The sequence below is a fragment of the Exophiala bonariae genome (assembly GCF_035927105.1).
Source record: "Exophiala bonariae strain CCFEE 5792 chromosome Unknown scaffold_3, whole genome shotgun sequence".
NCBI classification, from domain to species: Eukaryota; Fungi; Ascomycota; class Eurotiomycetes; order Chaetothyriales; family Herpotrichiellaceae; genus Exophiala; species Exophiala bonariae.
In genome coordinates, this window is record NW_027042478.1 from 1,412,001 (window position 1) to 1,434,291 (window position 22,291).

Here is a 22,291-nt window from a genome sequence, read left to right on the forward strand (position 1 = left end):
CTGGACCAACCCGTTCTTTCTTTGTCAATCGCTAGTCTTTTCATTGTCGTCACTTCGACTCCGATCAAGTCCACTTTGTTTGTCTTCTTGGCTTGTGATCCATCCGCGACTGTGTCGTTGGCATCGATTCTCTCCTAAACTCACGGGTTACCACGTCACGCCATCCCATCCATCGACTCAGCCTCCTGCGCCCGGTCCAACTACCACACCAGCCTGCTCGCGGAAAGACCTCGAGTTCTCGTACGAGTACATCTGAATACCCTCGGTCTCTGCATCCTTGACATTCTCAATCGATTCTAGGAGTCTCTCTCGACTCCTCCTGTCAATACTACCAGTCCTTCATGCCCGGGTACGGATCGCTGCATTCACCATCTTTGAAAAAGTACGACAACATGGTGGAATATCGCAGGAGTTCGGCCTTCACCTTTGGCAACATTGTGGGGGATCCCTTCGCGTTGGCCACAATCTCAATCGCTCTGGTATAGTACCACTCGTATTCCCTCTCAAGCCCCTCCACTAACCACGTGAACAGCTTGCATGGGTGATTGCATTCATTTCTTCCATCATTGCAGATGTCAATGATCCTTTCCCCAAGTACGCATGGTGGAGTGTTGCCTACATGTTATGCTGTATCGTGGGCGTCACAGTCGTCTTCGGAACCAACACCAGTCACATCTACAGTATCGCCGTAAGTACAGACCTACATTCAATGTTTGCGTTCGCGTACGCTAACAAACCTAGGTGGTCGGGTTTCTGTCTGCAGCCATCGTCATGACTACATCCACCGTCAATCAACTAATATACTCACCAAAGGGCGCCATGGAAGCTGCCGCTGCTGGCCACATTCTGCTCTCCATTGTCACCGTAAGTTGACTCTTCGGCTTGGTCATCTCCCTGCTCACAAGACACAGGTTATCTGGGTCTTTTACTTTGGTTCCACTCCCCAAGCCTCGCATAGAATGTTCATCGACCAACTCGCTCTCAACAAGGAGGGTGGCGATTTCCGTGGCCCAGCCCAAAGCATGACCAATGTCTACCGCTCAGACACGACACCAACAGCTCCACCCCCACAGATGTACACCTCTGCTCAACTAAATGGCTTCGAGACTTCGTCTCCCGTTTCTGGTTACCCAGGTGGACCAGCAGGCTCGGCCGCACGCGCGTCGGCACAACCGATGGCCAACACAGCCAGCGCCCCTGCCCCGGTGGCTGAGGCTCCACAGCCAACAGAATATCCTTATCGTGCCAAGGCCATCTACAGCTATGAGGCCAATCCCGACGACGCCAACGAGATAAGTTTCAGCAAACATGAAATCCTCGAAGTCTCAGATGTCAGCGGGCGATGGTGGCAAGCCAAGAAGGAGAACGGTGATACCGGTATCGCTCCGAGCAATTACTTGATCCTATTATAAGATCGTGCGCGACGACTTGGAGAAGGATTTCAGCATACAGCAACCAGCAACCCAGATCTGGGTGGAGCTGATAAGCGAGGCTATCACCCACCCATATCTTTAATGACTTTCATGACGAGGCATTTCCTTCAGCACATCACTATTCATATGGACAACGATAACAATTCCTACGACAAGTCATGTCGTGGGCTCGAGATCAGTAGCAATACTGGATGATTCTATCTCGCCTTGTTCTGGAAATGAATGCGCACGCACCTTTTTATTGGTACTTATTTTTGGGAGATTACTTCCCTATGTTGGACTATGACCGGTATGGCTTGAACTTGTACAGGCGTCAAGGCGCGAGTCGTGGAGGTCATCTACACGAGCAAAGATTGAATTGGTTTCAGCATGTTTGAAGAGCTTTTGGAGGCACAGGACAGGAATACCCTTCGTTTCTCACCGATTCTTTTTGTTGTCCCCAAAATATGCGATCATGTCTATCGACAGAAAGAGCAGGATGGAACGATATTTGCGGATCAATCTTGATGGTGCTTTAAGGGACTATTGAGACATCATAAAAAGTGATGGATTATGGAGTTCTTTTCATCAACATGAACATGCACAATATCCAACAAGGACTAAATCAGAGGCTAAATCACGATCATTGCAAGATAGTGGATTAGAGATCATGTCCCAATGGCAGGCACTGCAGCTGTGACGAGCTCTCTACTTCTACCTTGGCTGAAGGATGTAAAGAGCCTCTGACCGCAAAACTCTGTGGAGCTATTTATTGATGAAGACCCAAGCACAGAAAAGAGGTAGCAGAAAGGAGATGCCCCAGAGATGAGAAGTAAATCGGGAACGCAAATGAATGTGTACAGTAGTAGTTTCAATCAAGCACAATTGAAATGTCAATTCAAACCCAAAAAAACCCCAAAGTACCTAGTCCAGTTCTCGACGCTGTCATCTCACGTCCCTCAACAGGTACCTCATGTTTAGCCGTATCTTATGGGGAGTCTCAATACCGAAGGACAATCCCATCGAGGCCGCATAACAAATAGAAACCACCCAACTCATACGTGCATGCCTAACTACTGCATCTGGGTCTTCGCAGGTCGTTTCCTATCCAGGTTTCAGACAGCACTTGACTTCTTCATCCTTGAGTGCATGCCCTCCACGCTGCCATGGCTCCGGAGCTATGCTGTTGGATCCAGCATCGGGATTGGAAGCGAATACTCGCTTGACTACGTTACCTTGCCCGATGGAAAGCATTGACAAGTTCCAGGACAGGGCGTGTGGGTAGCATTGGAATGGATAACCATGGGTGTCAAATTTCCGTGCTTAGAGGGGGCCGGATCTGCAGCGAGGCTGTCCCCTGGGTTCAATATTGGGCCCTGGACGCCTGATACTGATACTGTTGGAGCACTCGGGTTATGTGAGAGTTCAGGTAGTTCTAGAATCGAACATAGGGATGTAGGGCATGATGAATGAGGATGTATGAATGTTTGTAAACTGTACAATCTTGTTGATTGTTATTCAAGTATCATACCGTCCCTCTGATACCGATGGAATGGCATGGGTAACCCAACAAGCAACCGTCCGACGCTTTGAAAATGAACCATCTCTATCTATGCCAAAAAACGTAACCACCTGGGTATTGTGATGACCCAAAATGAACTCCTGTGAACCACTCAAAAGATGAGTTCGGAACGCCTCGATTGAACCCAACCTTTGCGTTTTGTTTCGGATAAAGACTGAAGAGCTTCATCGAACTGAAGTCTGCTGCGTTTCGAATCGGCTATTGTAGCTTGTGTCATATGATTGAATGCCTAGGCCCGACTGATTCAGAGGACTTTGTGCCTGAGCCGGCGGCAGATGAGCCATGTCATCATGGTCGTTCTGATGAATAGGGGCATACTCATCTTCAAAAGAGGGCTTTTGATAGTTGTATTCTGGACGACCACCAGTCTCTCGATCTTCATCAAATTCCTCATCTGTCCGCATGTTACTCGAGAAGGCATCCTGGTTCTGGGCGGAAAAATCGCTGGGCTTCCCTCCCATCTGACCGGCTGGCATCATGCCCGTCTGCTTGAACGTCATGACTGCCCTGAATGAGAAGAATGCCGTGGCAGCAAACAGCAGCATCTGAATTACACCAAAGGCGATGAGTACCCCACTGAGTTTGCATCGCCCCGGGCTGCCGAATTTAAAGTTGTCACACCCCTCGGCATCCTTTTTGTCGCCTTTGCCTTTGCCTGCATTGAGGTATGATGCCACAGCAGCCCAGGCTGATAGCCATAGTAAGACAGAGAGGGAGTCCAAGGAGGCAAAGGCATAGACATTGGCGAATTTGCGAGCTCGTGACCACATTGGAACCATGACCAAGTATATCAGGATGGGAATCGTCAGGAAACACTAACAGGGTCAGAACTTATACGGGCTAACACACTGAACACCTTACAAGCCCGAAGTACCAGCCTACTCGACCATCAGTTGTACCATCTCTTGTGAAAAGTGCTATTGTCAAGACCCAGGCTATGAAGAGGACCGCCGCTTGGCCTATATGGATGTAGGTTTTGAGCTGACCATAGTGGTCAAGTTGCAGCCGCATGTTGAAGAGAGGAAAATTCAATGAATGAATGAGATAAGTTGAACAGAAGCCCAAATTGGCTGGAGGAGATCGAATGCTGTGTGGTGACGGTGGTTGCTTGAGGGAGTATTGAGAAAAGGAGATCGAGGCTGTCGTTTGGTTGCCTGAGGAGCTGGAGCGAAAGTAAGGAACAAGAGTCACATGGAAGGAGTAAGGAAATGAGGAATCTACTGTACAGGAATCGGGTCAATGCAAAAAGGAAAGAACGTATTTACAAGGGGAGAGAGAGCGGATGTAGTCGAGGGACATTCAGCTTGAGGTGCAGCCTCAAGTGGTTTCCATCTCGTGTTGAAGCTGAGACGCGCCGCGATCGCTCAGCCTCATCTGCCACAAAGGGAACCTTGGTACGAGTAGCGCCCGCAGAAAGTCTTGAGTTTCAACCTCAACTGCCTGCAGGCCGCCCGTAGTGCCACCCAAGTGCATCTCATAAGGCTGAAAGGGTTCCATTAAAGGCTGTCGATCTGCCATGTGAACCATGTTCGCCTCTAAAAGATTCGACTTTTAGTATTCCATTTCATAGCACTGCTCCATGCTTCATACTCTTGCATCATTTTGAAAGGGTAAGATTACTCTATCCTGCATTTCTAGTTCCATTCCTTGACCATGGCCCAGAGGTTATCCTGGCAATTCAAATAGGGGCAAGGCAATACGGCGCCCGAAGTGCAGGAGAGCAGAGCAATACGAGAGGGGACCTTGACCAACTCATGCAGGGTTTCGCAAAATACAGAAGGCATGCCTTTAACATCATGACTCTTACTGAAATCAAAGTTGCCTTGTAAGAGTCTACATGATTCGCGCAAAGTTGCCTTGTAAGAGTCTACATGATTCGCGCTACCTGGCGTAATATACCTATTCACACTGGGCAGGCATCGATGCGTATTACACAAATTGACGCCCATTTCGAGGCTAAGCACTACCTATGTAGTTTGTGCTACGAGAATGGTGACGCCAAACGTGTTTGCCTGCCTGCTGGGTGCCTGGCTACCTCCATTTAGCTGGCTGGTAGAGCATTAGATAAATCAGGCTGAGAAAAGACAAACTCACCAATTGATGCTGCAATAGCCTTAAACACCATGGTGCAGATGACTTGGAAGTTCATTTGCCACTTCTCCAAGGTGCCAGGTACAACGAAGATCAGCACATCACCACACGTGAAACTGCTGTGGCTGATGAGAAAGACGATGGATGATTTGCTTCCCAGGCGAGGCTAGGCCGCAACAAGGAAGGCCCCGACCTGTATTCTTCTTCCCACATTCCATTGTCCCTGCTAGTAGTAGCCGAGATTTCCTACCAACAAGGCGGAAATCAATGCAGCCTGGGTCCTGCAGTTTTGCTGCATAACATACGAGTAGCAGCGATTGCCATGCGGTGCAGTTGCCATCCAGCATCGAGTTAATTTCTTAGCGTGACCTCGCATTTGGGGAGTCACCGCCTTGTTGGCTGGTACCTAGGTACCCAGTTACTCCGTGCCCCGTAACTTCTTTCGTTTGTCCCCTGGGCCTGCCTATTATTATTGTGTGGCTAAGGGCATCTTACCCAGCGCAATTCACCTGATTTTCCCACACCCCATCACCTTCCATTCTTCCCTTCCGTGACTAGTGTTGGCGCTAACCTCCACCGCAACTGCCACCCTAACCCTCCAAGCTAAATTATTTTCTCAGCCTGTGGCACCCCTTTGACTCTTTCTCTTCTTTTGTTTCCATCAACAATTCATCCTTCTTCTGATCACAACCCGCGCTCATCTTCAAAATCACTTTGAATCTAGGGCACCCAGCTACCCTTCCAACCCCTCATCTAATCAATTCCCAAGGCAGCCCTTCAGCTCCCTGAGTTCTTCCATTTCACAAGTCCTCGATCCCCCAAATCCCATCACTTGTGCCTCAGCGACAATGTCTTCTGCCGTCGACAACCTTGCAGATAACCTCAAGAATAGCAGCCTGGAGGATAACTCTGCTGCCAACAATGAAGCAGTTCTGGCTTCTGCCGCAGAAGGTCGTCGATTGTATATAGGGAATCTCGCTTATGCGACAACTGAGGCGGAATTGAAGACCTTCTTCTCAGGCTATGATGTGTACGTGTCATCAATCTCATCATTTCCATCAATTCCTCTCTAATATAATCTCAATCCAGCGAGTCAACCTCAATCCCCGTCAACCCACGCACCAACCGCCCCGTCGGTTATGCCTTTGTCGATTTGAAGACCGCAGACGAGGCCGAGAAAGCCATCACCAATCTGTCAGGCAAGGATATCCTCGAACGCAAGGTCTCTGTTCAACTTGCCCGCAAGCCTGAGCAGAACGCCACTGGCAACGACTCCGCCGCCGAAGGTGATGCTGATCGCAAGAGATCCGCTGGTCGGGGCCGTGGCGGCCGTGGTCGCGGACGAGGCGGTCGTGCTCGTGGAGGAGCCAGATCTGTGAGTCTGACACATCTCTCACATCCACACAATTGTACTGACTTGACATCCAGGATGGCACCGCCGCTCCCGCCACCGATCTCGCCGAAAACCCACTCCCCTTGACCGATGTTACCGCAGAGGCCAACAAGCAAGCCGCTCCCTCTGCGGATGCCAAATCCCGGACTCCTCGCCCACCAAAGCAGCGAGGGCCCCCAGAGGACGGCATCCCATCTACCACCAAGGTCATGGTTGCCAATCTTCCTTATGACCTTAGCGAGGAGAAGGTGTGTATTTTGTCCGTCCTTCAGAATGACCCAACTAACAATCACGACAGCTCAAGGAATTGTTTGCAGCCTACGATCCCAGCTCTGCAAAGATTGCACTTCGCCCGATCCCTCGCTTCATGGTCAAGAAACTTCAAGCCCGCAACGAGCCTCGCAAGGGCCGTGGCTTCGGTTTCGTGACTCTTGGCTCTGAAGATCTACAGAAGAAAGCCGTTGATGAGATGAATGGCAAACAGATTGAAGGTCGTGAAATTGCTGTCAAAGTTGCCATCGATAGCCCTGGCAAGGAAGATGGCGCCGAGGGTTTCGAGAGCACTGAAAATGGCACCAACGGTACTTCTGAGGAGGTCGCAGCCACCGCATAAATACGTGCTATAGTGGGAACCTGAACGTGAAGAAGTCGATATTCTTTTAGCGATGCATACTCCTAGGAACCGGGAAGGCTTGATTGCTTTTTCCATTCTTAACCAGTGGTGCAGGGGCTGAAGTATCGAGAGTCAACAAGGTTGATGGGACAGTCTACACCAAATATGCATCTTGCCGAGATGGCTGTATCTTCCAATACCTTAACATCCTATTCCAAACAAAAGCTTTCCAAATCAAGAGCATTGCAATAATCCTTCTTATACCATCGAGTAGAAGATTTAGCCGGCTTTACGTGCTCCAATCAACATTACCATCTGTAAATGGAACGAGAGTGTGAGCATCACTGAGAACCTCCAGGACATTTTTAAGAGACAGGGCATAACTTTTAAGAGTAAACTAGTCTCAGGAAGCAGCAGTTGGGTATAACACTCCGTGGCCATAGGATCACATTAGTGAGCACCTACGACGTAGTCCTTTGAAATTCCTTATCGTGAATCTGCCGGAAGGATATGATGCCCGAGAGAGCACCGATTTTTGTTCAGTGTCAACATGCACATGCATTTGAAAACCTTTTCGAAGTGAACTGACATCACCGACATGTGGACGCCAATATGGCTTCAGCGCGCTTGCGATTGTGCATTTCTCTATTGCCACATCCACGTGTATCACATGTGGGATTTCTGGCAAAGGCCGCATGCAGGCCACAGATAGATACTCCTTGATGGTCGGCAATCGGGTTCATAGGCCGCATGGGTATGGTGGTGGATATATCACGGAGCCAAAGGTTATGGTGAAATTCCAGCGTTCAAACCTTGACGATGATTGTGAGTCGTGAGAGGGAATACGAAGCCACGTGCCGGTGTTGGTCCGTGAATTCTTTTGAAAAAATGTGTGCCGCTGGCAGTGGATGGCTGTTCTTGGTGCAGCGGACCCCCTTTCTACTAGGTGGACTTAGCTTCAGGGACCTGCGGCGCGGACGGGGGCTACTGTCGACTTCAACAGCGCATCCCATGTTCGTTGGTGACATGTTCCCAGATCTGCGCTGCCCAAGAATCGTCAAGCGATGCCCCGGTGCAACCTTTAAAGACTAATTCTGAAGGTTGACAGCCGGACCCTGACATTATCTGACCCTTCAGTCTTCACGGGGACACTTGGACTCTGTATCCACTATCCGTACGAGGTACGGGTACATCCAAATGGCTTGCTTCCATTCATCCTTAGGCTTGCTTCGCACCCACCTTGTAGGTTCGATCCCGCCAACGTCATCACCACTACCATGATTCGTGCCTACCGTCACGGTGGGCACCGACCGGCCTGCAAGTACTCCATAGTCACGGTCTTCACAGAGTCGCAGTTGCGTTGCTCCAACACATCACATCGACTGCCACGAGATTCAATTCCAGCCAACGATAATACTTAGTGGGCTCCTTCCATCTCACGCACTCACTGACACTGGCAGAATATACTGCTTCATCCATCTTTCTTATCAAGTTCATCCATCGCCTCTTCATCAGGACTTTTCATTGTGCATCTGCAAATTGCCTTTTGTATCTCAAAACATCTTTTTTTTCTCGCCAGCCATCTTAGTCACTAGCCGACCTCGGCTCTTCTTCCACCAACTGCAGCGTGTACCCAAGCACGGCACCATATTCACTCCTTTCTCATAGAAGCAGTACTCTAGGGTTAGCCTCTCCATTACAGCTACCAGTTCTCGACCGTTCCCTGATAGTGGCCGCATCTCCCTGTTCATTTCCATCTCTCCCTCTGCAGAGCACATCATCCAATTGCAGCCCTCATGGATGTTCGACCAGCTTCACCAACACATGCATTCGACCCTTCCCCGGCTCTAGCACACGATCTGGACAACTTCTCACCGCTGAATCAAGAAGACACCGCCATGGGTTCATTGTCTGAATTCGACGGCAACGATGCCTCCGCTAAGAACGTCCGGTTTACCCAGAATCTACCCATGCACGGTCGTCACTCCATTGCCACAACCCATGTTCCCCTGCTTCCTCCTGTTGCTTCAGCAAGTCAGCTGCCAAAGCATTCATTTTCAATCCACAATCCTGTTCCCGGAGTTGATATTTCAGCCTATATCGACCAGTGTCGGAGGCTGAACACGCAGCTCCGAGAAACACATGAGAGTGAACGAAGAGTTTGGGACATTGAGCGAACAGCACTCAAAGCTCGTATAAAGGAGCTGGAACAGAAGATCAACCGAGCCAGAGATCCCAAGCGACGGTCGAGCAACGACTCTTCAGCTGCAAATAGAGATTCATTTCGGACATCATTCGCATCATACAATGGCTTCAATGGTCCAGCCCGTGGTCGCATTCTGTCAGAGCCGGCGACTCACCTAGCTCAACCGGTCTGGAAAGGCCCCGAATTTACACCACCCGTTACTCGAGTTTTCTCTCATGACGACGACATAGCACATCTGCCAAGCATTTCGGAAAATGCACCACTCGCACCTCTGACGAAGGAGGTGTCTCCAACATCTCAGGAGAGGGCAGAGAGTATTCCGGTACCTATCGAGCAAGTGGATAAGACTCTCGACGGCATCACACTCCGATCGACAGCTTTGACCTCCTCCTTTAACAAAGTAGCGAGCCCTCAGTTCATTAGTCCTGTACAGTCTCCTTCTCCCAGGCCTAAGCATCCAGCAGACGGGTTAATGCAAGTCGAGATCAAAGGGCTCCTCTCACCGTTGGATGAAAAATTGAAGAGACATGCTGGACATACTCCAATGGCTTTTGATGGCACCGTCTCAAGCTCTGCGAGCTCAGAGCGCATAACACCCAGACAAGAGAAGCCTTATGCTCCGGTGCCAACCAGAAGACCACCCCTCCGGCCATCCGAAAACTCGGATTCTTATTTTTCCTTCAGTTCCGAGGCGGGACGCCATACAGACGTCAAGGATCAAATCATTCAGGAAGAACCCGAAATGGAGGAAGACCCTGTACATGCCACGGAAGAAGATCCAGCTCTTACGGGCCCACTGATGCTTGATCCTGGTGCCAAAAGTGAAGCTTCCAGTACATTTCTGGGATTGGTAGATGCCAAACTCTCTGAGGCCGCAGCAGCGAGGCGCTCTAGAAAGGATTCTTTGCTATCGAACGGCAGTCAAGACACAGGAACTAATGGGAGGGACGAAGCATCATCCGCTCAAGCAGACAATGATGGTCCCAAACTAAGGGTCAGAAACAGCACCAACTTTGGCAGCGCCTGGGGCCAGGATGCACCAGGATGTTCATGAGTCTTGGATTTATTACGAGCAGGAAAAGTTTGTCAAGTGAGCGAATTTGTGGTTTAAACATTTCTTTTCTCCGTTGGGGCATTTCTTGCTACGGAGTACAATCTGGGGACAGGAAGTATTTCCCTGCTGCAAAGTTCTTTCAAGTCAAATCGGCAACCTTCTCATCAGCCGATGAAAAGCGCAGCGGAAAGATTCAACTTGGCTTGGGAGAAAGGTTGTCTCGAGGTGGACGACAGGAAGGATTGTTGGTGGTCAATAATAGGTCAATCCAGGACAACTGTACTGGTGCAGTAGATGGCAGTAGTCGTATCTGATACTTCCTCCGACCAGTCATTGTCACTGCGAACCCAGGTAGATAGAAAGGGAAGAAGAATTGAGAAGACTAGCCATTGCGTCTGTGAGCTTATTGTCAGTTGCCGACGATGATTAGCTCGTGCGAGAGCCAGAATGTTCAACGATGACCATTGACTGGTGCGTTTCCTTCAAAACCGCCCTCTTAATCCTGTAAAAGCCTGGATATGGACATTTCTAGGGTCACACGCAATGCTAATGAGAGGGGCTCTCTCTTCTAATTTCCACCAGATCCCAGCTTGCGGTGGAATGGTTCTTAGGAACACGAGTGTAAGATCCTTTTTTCTCCAAATGATGCTGAAACACGCTCGGACCAAGTGCAAGTTTTGCGACAGAGTTCGCCAGCCTCGTCGTGGCGTTCAATTGGTGACGATGGGTGGAGAATTCAGTGAGGGTCCAGGCTTTAAGCTCCAAGGATTGGGCGGCATCGATAGGCGATAGCTAGGTGGGTATTGGGCATTGGGGGCGTCACTGAGTCACTGGCCCAGAGGGTGGTGGGCATGGGCCGCCCTTCCCCACTTTTTAGGACTTCCAACCACGTTGATTTCATCGCCGACCCTGAACTGGAACTCAACATCAGGTTTCCATCATCCAGGAACAGATAATAGAAAAGGCGGGCAGAAGACGCTCGGGTCACGGCTGTGCTTGTTCACCATCTTTCAGAAAGTATTGCTGCTGTCACTCACTACTAGCAGACCTCAATCTTGTCTGAGATTGTCGGTATATTGCACTCAATACTGACAGCCCACAGTTGCCTGAAAGCGGGGTCCCTGTCACGGATAACCACCGTTGTTTTCAATAACTCGACCATCCACTCCACGAGAAGGGAAGGATCTTGCCGATTATATTGAACAAGAAGCAGTCCTGCTCCAAACTCTGGTCAACCATCAACAAGTCAGCTCTCTTCAAGTTGCAGTGTTGGCTGCTCCGCCACGCCACGCCACGAGCACCTGGTGATCGACAAGCACCAATTCAGCAGTCTCGCCTATCGCCAACTTCTCACGCCCAAAATTGCATCATCCCACATGGCTGCATTCATGTCTCAATCCGCAAACACCTCGACAACCACACCACTCAATCCAGGTTATTTCCCAATGATTGTCTCTCAAGATTCTCCCTTATCTCTTCCACCTCCTGCTTCGACCCCTACAAGATATACCCATCAACGCTCGAGAACTGCAACTACCCTCCCCCCACTGTTTACCAGATCACAATCCTCCTCGCCCACACGATCCTCTGCCCTCCCGCAATTCTTGCGTCCTCAGAGTACAAGATCTATATCCCCAGAAAGAGTCTCAGTCTCCGAGGCCGCTCAGTTCGAGGTCGCTCGGACACCGCCAGAGGAACAAACTGCAAAAAAGAGAAACTCTTCAGCCGTGGACAAACTTGCTAGTTGGTTCGAGGGATCGTCTGAGCCAGTTAACATCTCCTTGATCCCGTCTCCAACAAAGGAAAAACTCGACCCCGTTGCTGAAGTCGGCGTCATGGAGAGCTTGTTCTCGACGAGTCAGGAGTCGGTGGATACCTTCACAAGACGCCCTCAGAGGGATTCAATCTCTTCAACACCTGCCACTCCCGCCCCATCGAGATTCAACTTCTTCCGAAAGTCCACCACGGTGTCACCCACTTCACCCAATCTCGCAGAAGAAGATGAACTGAGTCAGCTCGACGTACGAGAAGCCCTGTTCCCACAAGGATATCCCGATAATTTCTCTCCATCAACCTTCAAAAACCTCCAGTTGAACGCGGAAGGAGTAGTACGTCGGTTTCAGCAGGCCCATATCGAACAACAGAAATCTGTCAAGGCGCTGACATCCACCAAGACATCCCAGGCCGATGAGCTGGAAGCCGCAAATACACGCAATGAACATTTGAAATTCCAATTAGAAGACATGGCACAAAGGGCACTGGAGCAAGAGAAAGCAATCGCAGAACTCAGAGCCCAGCTCGCGAGCCAAAGAGCATCGCTCGACACACAATTGTCACAAAACCAGCAAAGTGTGCGAATGGTATCCAACGACGACGACGCAATTCGAGACCAAGACCAAGACTCGACTCTCCAATCCAAATACCGCCGCCACCGAATCTCGGACATCTCCTCCTCCTCCGCTGAATCCGAAATCGCCTCGGATGCCAGTTCCGTCGTGAGCGTATTCTCGGAAGCCATGTCGACAGCCACATCCATGAAGTCCGCCTCGTCGAGCCATACCGGCCACGATGCGGCGTACGGGTGCTCGAAATGCCATGGTCTGCATGCCAATGAGGCGTGGGATGTCGTGGGCATGATGAAGTTGGAGTCGGCGGGTTTGAAGTCTAGGATTTCCCAGCTCGAGAGCGCCCAGGACGAGGCGTTGGACTTCCTGAGCGGGTTGAAGCTGGATTAAGGTGTCTCCCGATGGAACTGCACATTGGGCGGGCTCATACATGCAGACTGTGTTGAGTTATGTTGATTACCTGCATGTGCGCAAGGTTGTATCTGATATGAATTATTGAAAATACCCGGGGGCTTTTTGGCTGAGGTTCACGCTGATTTGCATTGCATTGCTATGCTATGCTACATTGATGGATATGTGTTTACGGCAGTACGTTCTTACTTCCAAGGCTTTCACTACCTTGGACTTTTTTGAATATATGAGGAAACTCAAATATGGTATGTGACTATCATAACACTATCATCATCATCATCATCGTCGTCATCATGAAATAAAATCAGTGAGATTGAGTTATATTGATACATACTTCCACAATCGGGATCTGATTCCACTGCCTATATGTACTAGTTGACTAGCGGCCCGCGGGAGGTGGGACAGCCAGTACTATCGACAGGCTCTCAGCCTCGTTGACAGAGCCTCGCGCGGCAGCTGACATCACGGCCGAAGCCTGTAGTCTCAAACTGAGTTCTTCCCTTCACGCATATGTTGACCTTGGCCATCCTCGACTAGGTAGGTGTGGTTCAGGACCTCTCCTCTTCCCGGCCGTGCGGGAAGTCTCTAGATATCGTGCCATGGGTTGCAAGCAGCAACCTCGCCTATTGGAACTCCAAGTCTTCACCGGCGTGATCTTGGGTCGACGTCCCTTCGTGTTGCTGCCGGTGTGGGCTGCGATGGTGGCATAATCTTTAAGAGTGGAGAGCGCAGCTCCCACGGTCATTTTGTTCTTTCCCACTTGTGCAACCCCTTGGGAGGAAATATGGTGGAGGAGAATAGGGTTCATTATCCGTCTGGCGTTACGGAGGCGACGAAGTCCATCATCAGTCTTGCATCTCAACGTCGCTCTGTTCTTCCTCAATACGCTCGGTCATGAGCGTGTCTCTGCGCTCGCCGGGAATCGCCGACAAGTCCATGTACGGCATTCCCGTCACTTTCTCGAAGCTGTCCTCGTCACGGGACTGATGCGAGGATCTTGTCGAGAACCAGCTGTCCTTGCTGCGTCTGGTTACCTGCGAAAGTCCCTGACGCAGGCGCAATTTGAGTTCGATCATCTGTCTTTGGTCAAAACTCATTGATGAACGGATCGTGTTGACTGACGACCGCAATGAGATGACCACACTGGGTTGAGAACTCTTGCTTACTGACAGTTCCGACTGTAATGATGGCGATGGCGGCGGACGAGGGGGGGGAGCTGCTGGTTGGGCTGACGGTCGTGGTAGAGTTTCTAAAGATCTATAGAAGTTGCAGGTTTGGCGGAGAACTTCTGTCGTCTGTAGAGGTGATTTGGATTGCTGAGCGCCGACCATTTTGTGTAGGTGATACTTCAGTATTGATGTCATCAGAGCTGAAGTAGTGAGGCCAGCAGGAACATCTCCTGCGTTGCCACCATTTAGAGATGTCAACCTGAGGAGGTACGCATCGGCTATCATCCCGTATGCGAAAGACGATTGCAGGAGTGAGTTGATCGCTCTCATCCACATGCCGCTGATAGATGTGTCAACCGCTCTCATCCACATGCCGCTGATAGATGTGTCGGTCAGCATTCCGCTGAGGATGTTTGGGAAGCTACTAGCTATTATCGCTAGCGCGAGAACGGAACTGAATGGTAATTCATCGGTCTGGTTTGCCCATTGGACGAACTTCCAATCCAACGGCACTGTCTTGAGCAGAAGTTCTGGAGTGATGTAACAGTAGAGAAGCCATCCGGCGAACTCCTTTGTTCTGTTGTCGCCTGCTCCTGGCAAGTGTCCAATGGCCTGGTCCACTTGATCGCTATTTGCAAAGATGTGTGCCTGACACAAGCGAAGAAAATCTCTGACATGTCCCACCAAGCGTTCGCGGTCTGAGGGTTGGATCGAATTTCGAGACAGCCAAAGCGAACAGGCGGAAAAATTGACGTTACAGCTAACAAGCTCGGACGCTTTTGTGGTCAGAGAGGCCTCCACGGCGCTGGTCATGAAGAAACGCTCGCGATCCCGGTTGTCCTTCGCTATTATCTTGAAGGATGTTCCCCAGAGGTCGAAAATCATTCGAAGTCCTATAACTTGGTGCTTTACCGACAAGTCGTAGATTGCAGAATCTTCCATACGATCGCAAGTGGAAGAAAGGTAGAAATGTAGTAAAACACAGTCGAGGCTGGACCCCAAATTCCTTCTCGTCAGTTCTTCAATAACTTCGGATAAAACTTGCCGCACGAGCATTTGTCGGTGGTCACCGAGGGACCTACTGGCCAGGTACGTGCGAGCACAGTTAATAGCAGCTGTAGCCATGCCACCAACAATGCCCAAATCAGGTGGTCCAAGTCGCTTCAAATGCTTCAGCCATGATATATACTCGAGGTGAAAGAGGTTGAAAGCATCCCGAAAGATCCCTACAGCCGCAAGGAACTCCGCTGCTTCATTGACAGCGCGGCAGGTTGAGATCGTAATAACGTTTGGGTGTGTTGGTGAGAGTGAGTGTAGGTTCCGTGTAAATGTTCTCATGATCCTCGCTGTTATAAACTCTTCTAGACCAGACTCCCCATCCAAGTACTGGTCATATTGTGTCATCGACACAAGCGGTGATATCGATGTATCTGGTGTTTTGATACCGTGCTTTAAGAACTCGCCACCGCTCGAAGATGTATCGTTGAAGTCTAGTGGTGGGGTTTCCAGAAAGAGCGATGCTTGCCGTGTGGTGGTGTCGCGGTTGTGGTCATTATCCAGAAAGCGACCAATGCTAGAGTTGATGTCTCCTTCACCAGCTCGCTTAGAGTTCTTGATCGCAGTAGCAGCTGGTTGCTCTGCGGCCCCTCTCTGATCTCTGTGTGAGGGTAAATTGGCCTTCGTCGAGACTCTTTTCTGTCCGCAGGCGTCCTCATCCTGTCGGTCAATGAGCATTAGCACAAATTAGTGGGATATTTGGTGTACATATTGAACGAAATCAAAGTCGCCATAACATACATGTTCTGACAAAGATTTGTGCTCAGCAGCCACCTTTTGGCCGATGGGGTCCTCGGAGTGCTCTGCGTCTGATTTCTGAAAAATGAGGCCATCATCTGTCACTACCGCCTGACCTACACGAACGACCGATTTTTGTTGGCGGATGACAAGCCCCCACTTATCCAACTGCCCGTTGAGCTGACCCGTGCTGCATGTCTTAGCATGAGTTTAACAGACGTAGGAGAGCAGAAATCTGTACCTTGGATCGAAGGATAACTTAATTGCTTCAGGATCCTTTTTCAGTTCGGCTCTGATTTTGTCATTTGTGTAGCCTTGAGTACGAAGTAAGGTGATCTTCGCACGAAATTGCGCCCAAAGTTGCGGCTTAATGCGGGGGGCATTTATTGGTCTATCAGGCGTGTAAGGAATCGACGATAGTTCAGAACGCATCGTGAATGTGCGAATCGAAATGCTTTAAGAAGCATTCAAAGTCATTGAAGAATTGAGCAGCGAACACCAGGTTGAGAGGCTTGCATGCAGAGGAAAGGGGAGACTGGTTGCTAGTACCTCTGGTAGCGGACTGGGAGTCGGATGAGATCTAGACGCGAAAAGGAAGATTCGATATCTACTTGCCAGAATTGAAGAGGTCAGGCACGGGAAGAGAAACAAAAAAAGATGAGAGTCCCAATACCATCGATGAGGCTGTCGATGCAGTGCCCACCCATTTTCATGATTGCCAGAGGGGGTTAGTGGGCAGAAGCGGTACAGGGGTACAGGGGTACCCGGACCCCCTCTCAGCTCGAGATCCTCAATACTAGTAGGCGTGGGGAAGAGATATGCAGGGGATGATGGTGTCGGGAGACAGTTGAAACGGCCGTGGAAGGGCCCGATCAGTAGAAGAGGGAAGCAGCCCGGACACACGCAAAGATACCATTGACGAGTACGTACGGATAGGTATCATATCAGCTGTCGCCTCGAGTTCTCAGGGCCCGAGCCGTTGGGCAAGGGTAGTACGTCGTCAGTCTGGCCCTTAGCAAGATGTGGCGATTCCTGATAGACCCAACGCACTGAATGAATTCGTTGCCTGCCAGGGCGCCTTTTTCAGATTCCTGTATTAGGCTAAGCGCATCGTCTCGATACCCCAGTGCGCGACGACCATGGAGTGGCTACCAAGTACTGGGTCCTTTAGATACCTTCGGGACTTTCGGTAGGTACCTACGCCAGGTACTAACTGTGCGTGGTAAGGCTGGCAAAGATCTTGGTACTTTCACCTCCGACTCCTCCGTAGTCCGTGCCGTCCTCTTCAAAGCGCTTTGGGTCCACATCGTAAAAGTCGTGAGAGTTGCCTCATGTACAAGAAGTGTTCAAACAAATTGTGGAGAGCATCTGCTATCATTCCTGAAGAAGGAATCTGAAAATTTCATTCATCTACAGACCAGCAATTCTGTTGCGTCCTCCCTGGCATTCATGCCCCTGAGCTGGGTTGCAGGACCAACACCTGGAAATGGGAATTACAAAATCCTCGGCTAGTTGAGCTTGAGGTTGTAGATTTTCTACATAAACCCTCATGGCCACTGAAAATCAGATCAGGTTTGTTGTCGTCCTTTGCATTGGTGAGGTGCATCACAGAGAATCATCAAAGTCACTGGCTGTCCTACCACTGCCTGCGTGCATCTCAAATTCGGTGAGTGGTGGCATACCTATGTTGATACCTGGCTGACATCAATCCAGCCATGACAAAAGAAATCTTGCAGTATGTTGGCGAGGTTCATCAACCCGAACTCTCGCAGAACCCGAAGACCATCGCCGAGTGTGATGCAATACTTGTGCAAGATCACACTGACATCCAACTTGAAGAGCATGGCAGTCATCTTCAAGTCATCAAGCGGCCCGCCTCATCGGATTCGAAAGCTCAAGATTCGCCCTGGCATGCAATCTCAGCGGTGCAGAAGCCGAACAATCAATCAAAGTCGGCAGACGTGACTCAGCATGCTTGCCAGCAGCGTAGCAAGCCTATGGCTGCAGAAGGGAATAAAAGGAACAGACCAGAACCAGGGATCTCAGATGCTGTTCGTGTAGGAAGAGCATAACTTGCGACTTGCCCACATGGTACGCTCGGAGGAGCAATACATTGGGAAGGTGGAATGGATGGGCAACCGTGCATTGAGTCGTCTAGAGTATTGCAGGAAAAAGCCATGCAACCAAATATAGCCTTAAGCATCATCGAGATAGGGGGGATGAACAATGTTAACTAGAGGTAGAACTCGGAGAAACAGATAGGCACCCAGAACGATGCATGCGACCTTGGCCCTTCTCGATGCCCGGGTCTTTCATGACACTGAGGTTGAGACATGTATTTTCATGAGCCACAATACCGCATTACAACTCTGAGCGGTGTCCGCTCGAGCCGCAGAAGATGTCGGTACTGTTGATCATTTGTCGCAGTTGTAAACGATTCCAGAGAGCTGAAAACAGTACCAACGTCTTAGCGCGTACACCTGATAATGAGGTTCCTGCAGGGCAAGTGTGGCGAGGACTACCAATTCCTCGGGCCGGCCTTGGACGCGTCCCCCAGCCACCTCCCCAGTTAAAGCATTGCCGCCCAAATCCCTGGAGGTCTACATGTCCCAGCCACGACTGACTTTCGAAAGAACGTCACCCAAGTCCAATCAGTCATGCCTTCAAATTCCAACCATGTGCCTGGTGCCTGAATCTCAGAACCAGTTGAACTTGTCGATCATATTGAGTGAAATTCCACAATGCATTGCCAGTCAAGCAAAGTGACAATCGGTAAGAGCACCATCTGTGATTCATGACCAACAACTTGATCCTACTGCACATATCACCCGTCTGTCTGCAGCTTGAGTCCTTTTCCTTCCTAGTTCCCTCTTTTCCCATCAAGATCTCCGTAAATCAACACGCGTTACGTTGACTATCAAGGCAAGGAAGACTCACGTTCTCTTGGACATGACAATCGCTGCTCGAAGTCCTGAAGCCCTTCTGCCCCGCTCCGACTCGAAAAATCCTGCCACAACATGTAGAGGCATTACAGCAACAGGCCGTCCTTGCCGACGTGCTCTGGCTTCCTCTCCGCATGCCTCTCCTTCCCCGTCACCCAGCCGAGGACACGGGGTAGTTGCAATCCTCGATGAAGAGCACGCAGGAGCATTCTTCTGTTACCACCATAAGGACCAGGCTGAGCAACTGGTGGCTAAGAACCGCCAGAGGACTAGCTTGCATCCCTTGAAGGAGAGATCAAGTCTTGACACTCTAGCCGAACGGGTAGGCATATTGGACATCGATGAAGAGGTCCAAGATCCACAGAGGAAGCATCACCATCGCCATAGGAAAGATGGTGCGCACCCCAAGCGCAGAGATACCCTCCCCTCTGGCTGGAACGAAATGCAGAGCCCTTTGATGTCTGTCCCAGACAATATGATTCAACAACGACCACGACCCAGTCGTCCAGATCGTAAGCAAGGCTCAAATATCAAGTTCTCGTGGTCCTGTTGTCTACAGGCCGATAGTGAGGACGATAGCGAGCCACCCCAGAGGACATCGCAAAGGCCGCAAAAACCTTCTGTCCATGCGAGCCAATACGCACCGCAGCCTCAGATGCACGCTCTATCTCTTTCGAACCCACCGGTAACGCCACAACGACCATCTGCTTCAGCTCCTACTCCTCCACGGCCCTCCGTGGGCCCTTCGCCAAGCCATAGTCAAACCCAGAATTTTCTATCGTTGATACCATCATCACTCTCTCCACAAACCACGTCACGTCTACTCAGTGAGCTATCTCGACCTATATCTGCTGCAGATGATGCCGGTTACATCTATATCTTCTGGCTGACCCCGGAGTCTGAGGACTCGACTCCGGACGACGAAACCGCTTCGTCTCTCCTCGAAGATGACGACGATGATGTCGAAGAGAATGAATATGGTGGTCTCTATCCCTCCCTACACCCGACACGAGCCCAGAAGAAGAACAAAACACTCCAACGCTATGCCTCCGTTCGTTATGCCTCAGCTTTCCCAACAGACATGTCTCAATCGTCACCTTCACGGCAGCAGGAGTCTCAACCACCAGAGCAACGCACAATCCTGCTCAAAATCGGACGCGCAGCCAATGTGCACCGACGCATGTCACAATGGACGAAGCAATGCGGGCAAAACATTACATTGATCCGCTACTATCCATATACATCCTCAAACCCCAAGGCACACGCGTTATCGACATCCAACAGCATGATCGCAGGTCGCAAGGTGCCTCACGTGCATCGAGTGGAGCGCCTGATCCACTTGGAGCTCGAAGAAAAGCGAGTGGTAAAGCCTGACTGTCAGGCTTGTGGTCGTGAACACCGCGAGTGGTTCGAGATTGAGGCTAACAGAGACGGCCTCAAGAGTGTCGATGAAGTGGTGCGGCGATGGGTTGAGTGGGCTGAGCGGCTCTAGCTCCATATGTGCGAGGAAATCGACATGCTGGCCTGTCCCTTCGGCATGGCGGTTCTTTATAGCTATACATGGTGCACACTTTCAGCATGCAGTGCTCCCTTTTTGAATCTAATGAGTGGTGGTCGTCGCAGCATGTGAACTGTGATCCAGGCGAGGCATAGCGCGTCATTCGGGCATTTTGAGATACATATCCAGCTAGACGTAAGCGTAACGAATAACGAAGATAATGAGCTAGTGATTTATATTGCAACATTGATATGTGTGGGATCCTCCGTTACTTGACAGCAGTAGGTCCTGGAGCCTAGGTAGTCGTTTAATGCGACGCTCTTGGGGAAAAAAGAATCTCTAAGATCGAGTGTAAAATCTCAATATTGACAGAATATATGGGTATACGTAAAATATTGAGACTCCGCATGCTCGCCAAACGGCTCAAGTAGACTGGAAAGGGGATAGATAAACACGCTTGAACGCTTCAAAAAACGAAAACAGCAAAGTAGATAGATATAGTCGCCTCAGCATCACGCCAAACTAACAGTGTCACCCGAGAAAGTGGCCTTGGCGGTCCACAGACCCCTGACAAGCGGCAGCTTGACGTCTGCAAGCGGGGTGTTGGTATCATGCGAGATCTTCTCGGCCTTCTTCTTCATGGCCGGGTCGTTATCGACGGTCAGATGGCTGTGGAAGACGACCATGTCGCCACCACGGATGATATCGAGGCCACCGGGCCCGACGAGATTCGAGTCGCTGGTGATGAGCAATGGATGGTTCGAGCGCGTGTACGGCCCGTTGATGTTGGTGGCGGTCGCGTATGCGACGTCGTACATGGGTGTCGTGAAGCAGTTGGACGAGTAGAACAGGAAGTAGATGCCTTCGCACGAGCGGTGGAGTGAGGGTGCTTCGATCAGTGGTCCGTCGGTCACGTCGCGGTCGAGCAGCTGCACTGCGTTGCCGATCAGGGTGATGCCGTCGTGCATCGAGACTTCCTGCAGCATGATCGGGGTGGGCATGATGGGTGCGATCGTGTTGCTGCATGTGCCGCCGTGGCCGAGGGAGTTTCCGTCGGTCTTGTACAGGACATATCGCTTGTGGGTGGATGGGTCGTAGAACCCGTCGGGGTCGATCGCACCGCCGAGCTTGTGGACGTCGGGGCAGGCGAGGGGTTGGTCGAGTGGGGTGTAGGGTCCTAATACTGATTTCGAGGTTGCGGCGCCGATGCAATGGTGTGATCTGCTCGTTGCAACTTCGTCGGTGTAGTAGAGAACGAAGGAGCCGTCGTCCTGAGGAGGAGGGTATTAGAGGTGGATGGTTGGAAATGATTGAGGTATGCTTACCAACTGAACAACGTCCGGTGCCCATACACGGACACCTGTCTCCCATGCGCCAACCTGAGGCAGAGCATCATGGTGTTCCAACAATGTCCAAGTATGGTTGTCAGTTGAGGTTGCGACTTGGACATGCACTAGATCAGAACCAACGCCTCGGTTGTTTGTGGCGAATGCATAAGAAGTGCCATCGACGTGAATGATGGCCGGATCGGCAAATTGGGAAGAAATGAGAGGTCCTAACACGGAGCCAAATGCCGTTGAAGACGACGCTGAATTACTGGAAGAATCAGGATGAGGTGCTGGTACTGGTACTGGATCGCGAGACACAAGAGAGCCGAGATGAGAAATGGCCGACGAAGCTAGTAAATACGTAGGGATAGCGACCATGGCGAAGAAAACAAAACCGACTGGGAACTCTCAAAAGATGTTGAAGTAGATGCTAATGAATGTGATATGAGAGAG

At 50.5% G+C, this 22,291-nt stretch overlaps 8 protein-coding genes across 8 annotated transcripts; 5 read left to right on the plus strand and 3 right to left on the minus strand.

The window, feature by feature from the left end:
* Positions 1 to 392: 392 nt before the first annotated feature.
* Positions 393 to 1,412, plus strand: SHO1 (Transmembrane osmosensor; the record flags this gene model as incomplete). Its single annotated transcript, XM_064851585.1, has 4 exons — positions 393 to 479; positions 533 to 688; positions 742 to 864; positions 912 to 1,412. 4 exons carry the CDS (start codon positions 393 to 395, stop codon positions 1,410 to 1,412), a joined length of 867 nt encoding a protein of 288 aa, XP_064710588.1.
* Positions 1,413 to 3,158: 1,746 nt separating this feature from the next.
* Positions 3,159 to 4,005, minus strand: LTR84_008036 (uncharacterized protein; the record flags this gene model as incomplete). The annotated part of the gene is made up of 2 exons (XM_064851586.1): positions 3,159 to 3,809; positions 3,856 to 4,005. 2 exons carry the CDS (start codon positions 4,003 to 4,005, stop codon positions 3,159 to 3,161), a joined length of 801 nt encoding a protein of 266 aa, XP_064710589.1.
* A 1,928-nt stretch (positions 4,006 to 5,933) lies between these two features.
* LTR84_008037 (uncharacterized protein) lies at positions 5,934 to 7,091 on the plus strand (the record flags this gene model as incomplete). Its single annotated transcript, XM_064851587.1, has 4 exons — positions 5,934 to 6,115; positions 6,175 to 6,460; positions 6,514 to 6,726; positions 6,777 to 7,091. The coding sequence occupies 4 exons, from the start codon at positions 5,934 to 5,936 to the stop codon at positions 7,089 to 7,091; spliced, it is 996 nt and encodes a 331-aa protein (XP_064710590.1).
* Positions 7,092 to 8,887: 1,796 nt separating this feature from the next.
* On the plus strand, positions 8,888 to 10,351 carry LTR84_008038 (uncharacterized protein; the record flags this gene model as incomplete). The annotated part of the gene is made up of 1 exon (XM_064851588.1): positions 8,888 to 10,351. One exon carries the CDS (start codon positions 8,888 to 8,890, stop codon positions 10,349 to 10,351), a length of 1,464 nt encoding a protein of 487 aa, XP_064710591.1.
* A 1,376-nt stretch (positions 10,352 to 11,727) lies between these two features.
* Positions 11,728 to 13,086, plus strand: LTR84_008039 (uncharacterized protein; the record flags this gene model as incomplete). Its single annotated transcript, XM_064851589.1, has 1 exon — positions 11,728 to 13,086. The coding sequence occupies one exon, from the start codon at positions 11,728 to 11,730 to the stop codon at positions 13,084 to 13,086; it is 1,359 nt and encodes a 452-aa protein (XP_064710592.1).
* Positions 13,087 to 13,952: 866 nt separating this feature from the next.
* LTR84_008040 (uncharacterized protein) lies at positions 13,953 to 16,502 on the minus strand (the record flags this gene model as incomplete). Its single annotated transcript, XM_064851590.1, has 3 exons — positions 13,953 to 15,992; positions 16,074 to 16,260; positions 16,312 to 16,502. 3 exons carry the CDS (start codon positions 16,500 to 16,502, stop codon positions 13,953 to 13,955), a joined length of 2,418 nt encoding a protein of 805 aa, XP_064710593.1.
* A 2,517-nt stretch (positions 16,503 to 19,019) lies between these two features.
* On the plus strand, positions 19,020 to 20,504 carry LTR84_008041 (uncharacterized protein; the record flags this gene model as incomplete). Its single annotated transcript, XM_064851591.1, has 1 exon — positions 19,020 to 20,504. The coding sequence occupies one exon, from the start codon at positions 19,020 to 19,022 to the stop codon at positions 20,502 to 20,504; it is 1,485 nt and encodes a 494-aa protein (XP_064710594.1).
* Positions 20,505 to 21,022: 518 nt separating this feature from the next.
* Positions 21,023 to 22,216, minus strand: LTR84_008042 (uncharacterized protein; the record flags this gene model as incomplete). The annotated part of the gene is made up of 2 exons (XM_064851592.1): positions 21,023 to 21,781; positions 21,836 to 22,216. 2 exons carry the CDS (start codon positions 22,214 to 22,216, stop codon positions 21,023 to 21,025), a joined length of 1,140 nt encoding a protein of 379 aa, XP_064710595.1.
* Positions 22,217 to 22,291: the final 75 nt, after the last annotated feature.